The sequence below is a fragment of the Kryptolebias marmoratus genome, linkage group LG21 (genome assembly GCF_001649575.2).
Source record: "Kryptolebias marmoratus isolate JLee-2015 linkage group LG21, ASM164957v2, whole genome shotgun sequence".
In the NCBI taxonomy this organism is placed as follows: Eukaryota; Metazoa; Chordata; class Actinopteri; order Cyprinodontiformes; family Rivulidae; genus Kryptolebias; species Kryptolebias marmoratus.
The window spans coordinates 72,473-86,099 of NC_051450.1; the positions used below are offsets into that span (position 1 = coordinate 72,473).

At 36.7% G+C, this 13,627-nt stretch overlaps 1 protein-coding gene across 1 annotated transcript in view; it reads left to right on the plus strand.

Annotated features, from left to right (window-relative positions):
• Positions 1-5,159: 5,159 nt before the first annotated feature.
• Positions 5,160-13,627, plus strand: part of LOC108248826 (gamma-aminobutyric acid receptor subunit rho-3) — a gene marked incomplete in the record, with an annotated part of 62,848 nt that continues 54,380 nt past the window's right edge. Inside the window, 1 exon segment of the mRNA XM_025011006.2 lies at positions 5,160-7,496. Coding sequence (XP_024866774.1) covers positions 7,360-7,496 — 137 coding nt within the window.

Genomic DNA, 13,627 nt, shown 5'->3' on the forward strand with positions numbered 1-13,627 from the left:
TGCAGACGGATCAGTTTAGTTTGCTTAACAAAGAGGCGTTTGTGTCCTACCAGGCATTTTTTCCTGAGTGGCGACGCTGATCCAGAGGAGAAAGCAGGCCCAGGTGTGTATCGTTGACATGGTCTCCTTTCAGCTGCAGGCATTTATGGTGCACACACACACTGTAATGACACAGAGAAACTCATGTAGGCAGGCCCTCGGCCCACACTCCTTCCACTGTGTTGAACTCAGCCGCGTGTTCCCACTCCTATTTTTCCATTTGTGGCAGGTTTGGCCTTGGATCTTTCTGGGTAGTTTAAGATCGCACATATAAGGAACAAAGAAGGGTAAAAGCATAATTACAGACATTCTGGTGTTGTGGACACATACAATTTCAAAAAACAGGCAACTTTCTGAGAAGAATTCAGGTTTGATTCTCTGATGAGTGGGGAGGATTTGCCAGGGTTCCCTCTCAAATCTTGACTTTCATCATCAAAATGAAAACGTTGCAAGGATTAAAACCTGAGCTCTTCCACAAACTTTAAAAACTCCTCATATAGTCTTCTTATCCCTCATATTCATAGTCTTTTATCTCTTGATTGGTATATTTCTGTTAAAGGAAAAGGATGCATTTGTTGGTAATGCTTCATAAAACCCTTGTCAGTTATCCTTGACAAAGTGTTTTAAGAGGTGATTGTGTTTAGCTGTAATGCAGGAAAGATCCAATGTAAACACATAAGTACTCAGGCAATGACACCCGCTGCACATTGATTCTCCCACACCCACCAAACATCACCATAGTTTATCATTTACTCATCGTAAAGTCACGCCTTTTCCCTCCTGCAGATTTAAAACACGCTGCAGCGAACTTCTTTAACCTTAAAACTTCCAGGTAGGAACTATGGATGTTAGTTCCACTGGTGTACAAAAAGAAGATACACCAACTGGTGAAGCATGAAAAAGCATAACAAGTATCAGCAGGAAAGGCCAATTTAAGTTTAAAGAGTTTGTGAATGCCTAAAAGTATTTATAAGAACTTCATTTCTACCTCTTAATAAGGGTCAGCCAGCGAGGTATGTTTTCATGTTATATCATTTGTCTTTATTTTATTAATTGCAATATCTCATTTAAGTTTATGTTGTGTTTTAGTTCGACGGTGGCATAGTGTTGGTAACAACGTGGTGCTGTAAGGATAAGAAAGAAAGATCCACTTATTGTCACACACCTGAGTGTGTGAAATTTGTTCTCCGCATTTGACCCATCCCCTGAGTGAGCGGTGAGCAGCAGCGGTGAGCAGCAGCGGTGCCGCGCTCAGGAATCATTTGGTGATCTAACCCCCCCACCCCCAAATTCCAACCCCTAATGCCGAATGTCAAGCAGGGTGGCAATGGGTCCCATTTTTGGTCTTTGGTATGACTCAACCTCTCCGTTTCAGGGCGGACACTCTACTACTAGGCCACTGAGCTGGTTATTAAGTGTAAACTTCTACACCCCATATTAAAGCTGACTTCGTACCATCAGTAAAAGAACTCTTTATTGATAATAAGAGAAGGTGGAAACAAAATGTGGTTCAACTATTTGAGGTCTGAAAATCATCTTCCGAGAAAGAATTATCGGTTCAGGTACAGAGAAACGGTGTCTGGCAGCGTGCTTTACATGGGACAAGACTGGTAGAAACTCAGGGTTTCTTTGTAGTGAACATAACAGCAGATTTACTTTATGGAGTCAGTTGCCATGATAACTGGTTCAGAGTAAGTCTATGTTAACACTGCAGCTCAATTCTGTTTTTTTGTTTTTTTTTTGTTGCCCATATATGACTCTCATCAATTTCTTTATTTACAGTCTGAGCAGCACAAATCTGAGTTTTACAAATTCTACTCAGGCCACTTTCATAAGTGGTCCTAAATAGAATACATTTGCAATATGTGTTAAGAATACTGTTGTCTGAATGGTTATGTTGCATTTCATCCAACGTTTACGTTACTGATGTGACACTGACATCATATTTCTGGTATGGATAAGACAGATAAAACAGTAAGGTCAAATGCAAACAATGAATGCAAGTTTGTCAGATCAGTTTTTCAAGCTATGATTGCACATTAACTTTCAAATTGATACACACACACACACACACTCACAAGTAAAACATCTCCAAATGTACTTCCGATAATAAAGAGTGCTGCGTGTATTGTCCCATGTACATCTGTGCATGCAGGTCACTTCAGGGCTGTGTGCAATTCACATATAAGTCTGACTGAGGTTGTATGAACGACCATGCAGACAAATCTGATTTCTGCCAAAAAGTGCATTTCATCATTAAGACCTGAAGCTTTAACATAGCCTTAGACTTAACTCTCTTTCTGGAATGAAAAACCCAATGTTTAATCCGCTCTCTGGAATGGCCCTTCCATTTTCTGTTTCCAAGACATGAACCTCATGAGCAACAATATATTGCTCTTACTGCTTAAAATATTTAATAATTTATTGCTATTTTAACAAGATAATGCTATTCTAAATTTTGACGTTTTAATGTTCTTACAAATCTGTGAAGTCTGTGAGTCTGTGAAAGCAAAATACACAAAAGAGGTGATCACACTTGGGTTTTGTCAGCTAAAAATGAAATGGAATTATCATTTTCATCAATTATCATCTTGTAAATTTTATGAATAAATTTTTATGTATTATTTCTGTCAATTAAAACTGACATTTTCAAAGCCAATAAAATGATCTAATCAGAAGGTATGTCCAATTATATGAGATTTCTATGTTCTTTTAAAGGTACAAGTAAAGAAATCTGAGAAATTCTTGACAAACAGTGTTGATACCAACAGTTAATGACAAGGTTTTAAGCAACAATGTTGTGCACAATATACTGTTTAGAGTACGTGTTGTGAATCACTCTGTGCTAATACCACACCAAGTTCCAGCTAAGTATCTGTGGAACTAACTGAGTTATAGCCATTTTTGTGTCAAAGTCAGTTACAAGTGTACAACTAATATGTATTTTCTGCAAGTTTCAATAGAATTGGTCCAATAGTTTAGGAGAGTTTGGTAATAGACACAGGCAAAAACAGTATGGTCAGCCTTTGCCTTTCAGCAGCAGGTGGTAATAAAAGTCTTTACTAGTAAAGTGATGTTAGGAACTGGCTCTTGGAACTTCCCTTTACTGCCATTACAGCAAAGGGAAGTTTTAAGAAATGAAAAGTTTGAAATCCCTAAAATAGGGCAGGACAGGTGGAAGTTGATGTAGCTACTTTGTCATCATCTAAAAATTCTTGAAAAAAAGTTAACTTGCTCATATTTAATTAAACAAACAAACATACACACCCGTGGGTTGCACAGAGATTTACATTTAAAAATGAATTCAACACAGTTAAAGCAAATGCAAAGTTGATTTTGATATTTCTTTTTCCAGGAATGATTTCATTACTTTGACTCATCATCCATATTTACTTAAACCTCCCAAACAATAAAACTTTTTCCCATAACCACTATAATGAATTTAACTAGCTCTCTTATTATTTGACTTGGCACATTCCAATATTGACAGCCCTATAGCTCTGGTTTGACCTCAAGGGTTATCAGACCAACTGTTAGCTGCTGATCAGCTTTATAAAAACGTTAGTCCTGCTGCTTCAAAAAAAAAAAGTACATTTATTTAAATTATAACTGAAAAACCACTCATTTTACATCTTTATGATGCTTTCATACAAATCCTGGAACTTCAGAAAAAATAAATATAAATGAGACAGTAAATTTGTACTCACAGAAGTTCCCACACTTTCTCTAGGCTGGTATAATTCACAGAACTGAAACCTACTGTTGAGAAATGTATGTGAAACCAGGAAAATCAACAGACACACACGCACAAGAAAAACCCAGAGACTTACCGTGACTGGGCTGCAGTTTGAATAAAATCCAGGAGAAAGAAGAGGAAGAGAAGTAAAAGAGCCCTGCCTGCTGCTGCCAGAGACTGAAGTGTTAGCTTGACTGGATCAACAGGTTATTTAGAGAATAGACTCCACACACACACACCACCTCTCAATGGGTGGGGTTTGATTTGTGATTGGCAAAGTCACAGTTGCAGACAGGCAGGACCCTTGGCTGCTGCAGCGTGAAATGTCAGATGGGGTTTGTTTTCACTGTGTTGTGTGTCATGAGCTATGAGTTGTATGTTAAACATTTGGCAGTGAAGCTGTTAAAATCCCCTGAGTCAAACCCATGCAGCTCAGTGGCTTTAATTGTGGCTTTTTTTAAGGGATCAGATAATCTCTAACATATATTGTACAAATACTGTATATAAAACTGAAACATCTGGCATGATTTGCCTTTTGTTTCCTATCAGTCATCTTCAAGTAAAACAGTTGCAGCAGTAGGTTAGTGACCTTTATTTATAGCATTATTTCCTGATCAGCCTGAAATAGATAAGTGACCAGCTCTTGCATTCCCAACAATCCAATGAACAAACATCTCAACAAGTTTGGTCAGGCAGCTATCTATCAACTCAAATAACCTGAAATAACACCCACTTTTGAGAAAAGTCAACATGCAGAATACACTATGCTTGTTACTATCACTCTTTGCCTGTCCAGTGTTGTTTTTACAGATCCCCGATTGTCAGTTTCACATGCAACATTTTACATTAGGACAAGATTAAACACAAAAACAGACCAGATTAAATATCCAGGCTGTGGCTTGTTAGGACAAAAAACGATGACAAACTCAACAAATGTGTCATAAAAATGTAAAGGTATAATAATAGCTAAGGTATCATCTTTCACACCAATATGTCATTTTTGAAAAAGAGCTGTTTTATAAACCTGAAAAATGATAGAAAACAGGCCCTTGTTTTGCTATCCATAGCCTATCCTGAAGAAAGACCTTCAACCCTTTTCTTTATACTTCGTCTTCTGTGGCTGATACAATTAATAACTATTTGACAGAATGTCACTTTAAAAATGTCCAGACTGTACTTTAATGCCATCAATCAAGTTAGAACTTGGGTTATTACATTAAAAATTGTAATTAAAGTGCAACTTACAGTAAGGGTCTGATTGAAAATTACTTTATAATAACATTGGATCTCACATTGATTATATAAAATATATAACAGAACAGGAACAACTAATTCCCAGTCAGGTGTCAGGACCATGGTTTTTGAGTGACATTTTCTGTTTTTTGTTTTGTTTTTTAAGTGTGTGATTTTGTTTTCATTTCAGGGAGCTTTGGTTAGAAGTTAGCTTCTGTGTTAAGTTTTGTTAGGTCTATTTTCCTTTTATGAATATATTGTTCTATTTTTGGGTCTTCTTTCCTCAAACATGGTTTAATTTCAACTCATTTTTAATGTTCTCTCAATATCTTTAGTCTGAATCTTCTCTTCTCTTGCTATTCTAATCCTTATCCCTTCTCCATAGCTCTCAATTTGAAGTCACAAGGGGGGAAAAACACATTTGTTGTTTTTTTTTTAAGTATAGCTCATTTCCCTTTGTTTGAAACATCCCTTTTCCTTAATCACAAAACTGATAAGGTGGACATACACAAGCATTTATGGCCTCAGTTCTTTTTTTCTTTTTAGTTTTGAAAAGAAAGTGTCATTATAGAAAGTCCTATGAATACAAGGCCAAATGAAGGATGTTTTTGCATCTTTGTAGCCTTTAAATCCATTTCACAGACCAATGTCCAGATTTCTGTTACCCTTTACAGCAAATGATTATGAAAGTATAAGTACACAAATAGAAGCAGATTTGCAAATTTTAGCAGAGGTGAAATTAATATTAGTGAGTGTTTTGTCTGCTTTCATTTTAAAAAATAACTTTAAAATGATCAAATATCAAAGTATAAAATAATTAAGGCAGTTTTTTTCTGGGAGACTTGTTTTCACCCACATATCAGAATGAATCAAACAATTTTTCAGTACCTAGAATTTTCTTTTCGTTTGGCTGTTTTTAACCAATTAGGGCCAGATCTACTGCACTCTGGATATCATTTAAAACTGTTTTTTTTTTTTTTTTTTTCTTTGTCTACACATTCTAACAAAAATGCTGTAATACTTATGCCTGGCCAATAGATGGCGAAAACATCCCCATAATTGACATATCAAAATACAGAGAAAGAACATTCCTATCTTGGCTAAAGTTTCTCCAAAAACTTACAATTTCCTTACAATTTTTTTAAAATAATTTCTGAATATAATTGAAGTAGAAGCAGTAGAAATTAAGCCATTGTTGTTTTAGTCCTTGACTTACATTCATTCAGATTTTTACTCGTTGTTCACCTTATTTTTTTAAATAACTTTGTAACTACAACAACTCATAGTGCTTACATTCAGGTAAATTACTGAAAATGTTAGGTATTTACCATCTAAATTATGAAGAATACAGATAAATTTTAGATCATTATTTGGCAAGAAACAAGTCAGTATTGCTTGTTATTGTTTTTCAAGTGTTTACCACTTAAATGTTAAGTTCATTACTAACTATTTATTAGTAAATTACAGCAGTACTCTTATTGTAAAGTGATATCCTTCTAAGTTTTTCTCAAGATTTGGACTAAACACCTCAAAATGCCTTTGTGAGTTGCAGCATGGCTTGTTACTGTCAGTCAGCAGGATTGTCTTCCAGAGGTGTTATCTGAGGAGGTGAAGCTGGATTAGACTCTTTTATCTCCGCTTCAGATTAGATTAAATATCAGCCAATCTTGACAATCTTTTATTCTTTGAGCGGCTTTTAAACTCGTGATTTATGTATTTTTTTCTCCCTCAAAAAAATGTTGAAGTGCATCCAGGCTCACACGAACACAAACCCTGAAGGTGTGCCTGGACCTCAAATAATTGGAGCAGGTGCCGGTTTTTTCATTGTCCCACAGAGAAAATCCTGATTACTGATGAAAGTGTGTGTGGGACTGTTTGTAGGTTAGTGAAAGATTGCTACGGCTGTAGATAAGAGGATTAGGGTGGAATTAGTGTCATTCCTCCATCGCCGCGAGGAATAGATTCATATCAATTTTAATCAGAGGTAGAACCACAAAAACAGAGATAAAGCAGGGGAGAGACATAGAGAGAGACAAAGAAGACTGGATGGCTAAAGAGGAAGAAGAGAATAATTTTGGTGGACATCCTAGCTGGAGACTAAGGAGCTGCACCAACTTGACCTCTGATGAGAAACCTCCAAAACTTTCTCATGCCTTTGTCCTGCTCTGAAGTCTTGGTTGCATCCCGAAGCTTTCTGGAGGAGGAAACACCCAGCCGCTGAGGGATGCTGAGCCCAAACCAGCAGCTTTAGTGTGGATGTTCTGACTGCAGAGTCCTGGAGGTGGAGCAGGGAGCTCGCTGCGGCGGGGATGCTGCAGTTGCATCAGTTTTGGCAGGGAGACCTGTGAAAAATGAAAGTGGCCGTGCTGACTTGCCTGGCTCTGGCTGTGGTCAGTTTTGTTGCCATGGTGACTGGTGGTCGGAGCTCGAGTCGCAGGAGGCACAAGGATGTCCTCCTCGGGGAGAACAGCAAGTTCAAGTTTGGGAGGTAAGTATCCCATTTCTATTCATTTCTATTCACATTTCTAACTTGTACATTAAAACCCCAAATTCGCCTTGAAGGTTGTTTTGTTTTGTTTTTTATAGTTGGATATGTTGAAGTTTGAAACAGATGTAGCAAATACAAAAAAAGAACATTTAAAAAAAAGTGGCAGATGGAAACATGATATATGTGTAATCTCCCTCAAAGTGAGCCATAAAACAAACAGATATACAACATTTCCCATGTTGTCTACATCCCTGTTGTTTGAGTTTTGACAGCTGCTGTTTGAGCTATATCATGTCGTTCCACTCAGCTGTGATTTAAAGGCACTGACTGAAAATTAGCTCCCTCGACTGTTAGAGCTGGACCTCAACACTTCTAGGTACAAATGAATGTCTGGTTCATTCAAACCATTGCCAAAGGGGTTGAGCCAGTCCTGATTAAGGGTATAAACATGATGTAAACCTCTCTGGATTTGGCACATGTGGCGCCTATGACAACATCAGGAGTGGATTATACATAGCTCTATCAGCAATTATTAATTTTGCCAGCATTGAAAACAGGAACAACTGTCTCATAGAAGTCTGGAAAAAGTACATCAACCCAAGAACATGTTGGTACTTCAGTCACAAATAAAAAATATACATTTTATTCACGTCATCTAATTGCCCCATCTTCCATTTCCGTTCTAGACAAAGAATTAGCAACACTTATTGCTAATCTTCATAAGCCAACCAATAATTACATAACAGCAGGCCAGTCAATGAAAGCCAGAATTTATTTACATTTATTTTTCCCAGTTTTGGAAAATTGCATCACATTTTAAAAGCTAATTAAGCTTTTGACCATAGTTACATTAAGCTAATTAATTTTGAATAGCACGTGTTAAAGAATTCGCTCACACTGGTAAAACACACATTTGGAGATTTTCTGCTGTATTTTTTTTGACACAATCAGTGCATGTTAGCACTCTTGTTTATTTTTTTAGTAATTATTTCACAACCAGTTTCCTGTTAGTGAAGACATTTAGGAGTCAGAGGAGAAGAACTACATGGTGGTAAGTACTAATTCAAAAATTTTAGCAATGCTGAGAACTCTGATGCTGACAGCTGGAGTGGTCTTTTCCTACGTAATTGTTGAAGCATATTTCTTAATTAGTTGTAATTTTTGATGTCTAAATCAATATTTGAACACTATGTCTGATTGTTGCTGGTGGTTTGCATTTGCATGTACGATGCAAACATGTTCAGATGCAACATGTTAACTTATCCACAACATGGAAGCATAGTTTTGTTCAAGGATAAAAGTATGTTTGAAAGTTTTTAAAAAGACTTTCAAAAAATACAGATGTTTTGTGCTGAAGAACTCATGACTTGCAACATAAATGCTCCTTAGTGAACAACAGCCTTGAAATTTAAGTCTTTGCTGTCTTCAAGAAAACTTTAGGAGCACAATGTATTTCAAGAAGCTGTACTCAACCATTGTGTAGCTGTGCTCCGATTAATATCTTTGCTACCTTTGCTAACAATTAGCAAGAAATAACAAGTAAAAAGTAAAACAGCACTAAAATGTAGTCATTCTCATTGATAAAGGCAGCAGAACTGAATGGCATCTCTAAATGCTTAGTTTGGGTCTTGTTGGGTTGTGTTTATGTAGTGTTGTGCTCAGTAATCAGAGTAACTGTTGTTAACAATACAAACCAAACACGTGTTTCTATACATTCTGGGCATTTAAACACTGTAGAAACATGCTCACTAATAAATGTTATAAAGCCCTATGTGTGTTTGTTACAGACTAAATATGATGAATATGAATACAAATATGAATACGAATATGAATATGAACATGAAAATGATATGGTACAAACTGAGAGAAATGTAAAGAAGCCAATTATAACTACCACTACTTTTTATACACAAGGCAGCCATATTGGGTTTTGAGGTCAGGCCTGGTAAGAAATTTCTGGCAAACTGGTGTTGAACTCCCCAGTAGTGTTACACTACTTTGAAATTCACTAAAGAGGATGTGATGTCTTTTTATGAGTTTTCTGCTTTTTGTCTGACATTTTATCCTTGCCCTAAAAAAACAGTTTCAGAATTTTGTTTGTTCCCATTGCAGCATCAATGTTTGATATTAAAAAAACAGTTGAAAGGATAACACCTCATTTTCCTTACTTTGTTTAGTCTGAAAAGTGGTTTAAAGGACAAATAGACTCAAGGTTTAGGACAAATCTAAAATAGTTTGATAAATCAAACTCATTGCAGTGACTGAGAATAAATAATCTCCAAAACACACATTGTCAAAAGATGCAGCAACATTTTTAAAGTTGTTAACAAAAATAGGTAACAATTACTTAAAATGGATGTGTCCTGTGTTTTTGTGTAGGCAGTAAAGACAGTTTCTGTGGAAGCTGTGTTTTTTTTTTCCTAATAAACACGTCAAAGCTTTTGTCCCTTTCACTTCCCTTACATATAAAAATGACCATCCCTGCTGTAAAGGGAATTTGTCTTTGAACATTACCTTCTCATTAGTTTCAAAATGAAAAAGAATGTTTTGAAAAGTGATGTAGTGGTTTCCAGATTATCAAGCTCCAGTTTTGTGCAGCACTTCCTGGTAGATCACTGGAAATTAAATAATGAGTCATTTCTTTTTTGTCTCTATGTATATGTGTGTGTTCATTTGTCAGTCATGTCAGCAAAATATATCATAAATCATTGAACAAAATTCAATGAAACTTTCAGAAAGTATTGGATTGACATCTACAACTGATTAGGTTTTGGAGTCAATCCAAATCAAAATGGCCAATACAGCTAATCAACCTTTACCGGGTTCAGCCTGGGTTCAAGCCCCGAGATGGACCCGGGCTCTTTCTGTGTGGAGTTTGCATGTTCTCCTCCTGTTTGTGTGGGTTTACTCCAGGTGCTACGGTTTCGTCTCTCAGTCTAAAAACATGCATGTCAAGCTGCCTTCAGGCCTCCCTTGAAAGAGATCTGTGATCTCGATGGGATTTGCCTGGTTAAATAAATAATAATAATTGTAAATAAATAAATGACCAGTACATAAAACAGCTATAACTCAGTCAATAATGACTTTGCAGTTAACTTGCTTACACCATAGGTTTTCTATATTTCTCCTTTTGGTGCTCAATCAGAAACATTTTACAAAGCCTATATCTCATGTCAGTATTAAATATTTAAAGTTGCAAATATAATGTAAAACTGTTGCAAAATGGATACAAAACATGACACAGTTTCCAGACAATAAAACAGATTAACGGCTTCAGTTCTGGTTACGTATTACTCACTCAGTGTCAGTCGTCAGATGCACAAAACTCATTCAATTTGTAATAAAGTTTTTTACTGCTGTGCAGCTGTACTGGTTTGTGACATAATTAGAGTAGAAAATCTTTGTAAAAGGCTTTTTATTAACAGTGTGTTGCAACAGTAAGATAAGAACATGACATTGATAAATATAATTTCCCAACTAAGCCACATTGTTGAAGTGACACGTGATCTGGTAGAAATTAGGTGCCACAGGGGGATAAGAGCTGAGTGAAACAAAAACAAATCAGATAAAACCAATTTAGTTCAGAATTTTTTTGTTTTTGTTTTTGTTCTGCCTTACTAGTAATGTGCTAAAAAAAATGAAATATTAACATGCATCACAGTAAGACCCAGACATGGAGCTTGCTGAATGTAATTTAGCTTTTGGCAATAGTCCTCCTGTGAAATGTCAGAAGGTCCTCTTGGTCACAGGGGCAGAACCTTAAACTGAGGAGGTCAACACAGAAGGTCTATATATCCCCACTGTGTCCTGGGTCAGTCCAGAGAGTGAAATGTCTGAGCTGTTGGGTGTCCAGGAGGTATCTTAGATACCCAAACTTCTTCAGTGTACTCCTGTTGAGCCAAACGAGCAATTTAAACACTAAGCTTCTTAATATGGGCCAGATTTATGAAACAGGGTGATTTAGTGTCTGATCCGAATTTAAAATGTGGTGGGATAAAAAAACTGTTATAAACACAAAGACATTGTTTTAATTTCAATATTGATCAAATGACTATACCAGGAGCTGTGTAAATTAATAGATTATTAAATAAAAATTAATGAATAAGACAAACAGATAGACCTGCTGATATTTAGAAGCTACCAACAACACACACAGCTTGTATTTTTATAGCTACAAAGTGGGATAAGTAAACAGATATTTCAAGTCTCAGTTTTATTTTGAGTGTTTAGATAACTTATGAGCAGTCAGTATCTTACCTGGTGTAGACAACGGACCAAGGAATGTTAATTTGAAGAATCAGGGAGAAATTCCATTTTTGCAAAAGACAATTTATGAAATTTTATGTTTGCTCTATGTGATTGCATTCACAGAGGATGTTAAATACATTAAGAAGGCAAAGGTGATATGAATATTTCTGGGGAGATTAGATAATATCAGTATGAGACAGATTATATCACCAATATACACTCACCAGCCACTTTATTAGGTACACTTTGGTAGTACTAGGTTTAACCCTTGTTTGCCTTCAGAACTGCCTTAATTACGTATGTCATAGATTCAACTAATTGTTGGGAACATTCCTCAGACAAACATTTTTTTGCTTCAGATCACTAAAACTAATATATTTAGGCTTCCTGAGCTAGAAAAACACTGCAGATTTGTCAGCTGAATGTCCATGATGTGAACCACCTGTCATCTTCACCACAACTACATGCCTAAAAGCATTGAGTTACTGTCATGTGGTTGGCTGAACAGCTATTTGTGTTAACAGGTTAACAGTTGAACAAGTGTGCCTAATGCCATGGGTGATAGTGTTTATTTTATTATTCTTTATTTAACCAGGCAAATCCCATTGAGATCACATATCTCTTTTTCAAGGGAGGCCTGGGCCTGAAGGCAGCCTAACATGCATGTTTTTAGTATATATTACAATACTGGACCCTATATCAACCCTTGAAGATTGAAGCCAGAAGGGGACCAGCGTCAACTTGAGTTTGCCAAACAGCATGTGGAAGAATCCTTGACCAATGCTTCTTGGGAGCCGGCCCTAGCCAAGATTTAATCTGAGTTTTCTTCATCAGCGGTTTTCTGTTTGCCACTCTCCCATAAAGCTCAGACTGCTGAAGAACCCAGGCAACAGTTGTTGGAGCTCAGTCTCTCCCATCTCACCTGCTGAAGCTTGGAACTCCTTCTTAGTGCTCACAGGTGTCTTGGTGGTCTCTCTCTCCTTCTTCACGATCACTCAGTTTGTGAGGACAACCTGCCCTTGGTAGACTTACACATGTCTCATATTCCTTCCATTTCTTGATAATAAATTTAACAGAACTCCTGGGGATGTTTAGGGCCTTGAAAATCTTTTTAGATCCATCCTAACTTGTACTTTTCAATAGTCTTTTCTCTGAGTTGAATAAGGACAATCAATTTAAAGAGGGCAAATATTTATACGGTCACTTAATTTACATTGCATATTTTTATTTAATTGATATTCCTCCGTAGAAATTTTACATTGAATGTTTTTTTATTTTATGATGAGTGATGAGTAGTAAAAATATTTACTTTAGTGTTTGGGTTAACTGCAGCATGTTAGTGATGCTACCTTATAACAATTTTGACATATTTTCAAAGGTTGTTTTGTGTTTCTAGCAGGGGTGGAAATTAGCACCCGCCATCCGCCAAATGTGGGTAAATATTTGAAGCGGCGGGTGAATTTGATCAACACACACGCCACTGTGGCGGGTTGGCAATTTGAACAGAAAAGGTGTTACTTGTCCTCCTGACATATAGGGGGCAGCAATGTGCTCGAGTTGCTGCTGTTACGTCGAGCCGCGTTCCCCCATCAGATACGGAGCTGTGTGAAGCTGTTCACACAGCTCTCTCAGAGCTCCGCGCGTTCATGTTCAACGCTCGTAACCGCCGCGCTGTGCTCGCGCTGCAAGGGAACTACAGAGAATGTGAAAGGTCAAACAATTTGTTTTGGCAAAGTTAACCCACTGTTTTGCTAGCATGATAGACAGACAGACTCTGTTATGGACAATATAGACTGTGTGGACAAAAACAATTAATAATTAAAATAAATAATGAATTATCTATTAACAGAATTGTTTAGAGGGGCAAATATTTCTCATTAAAA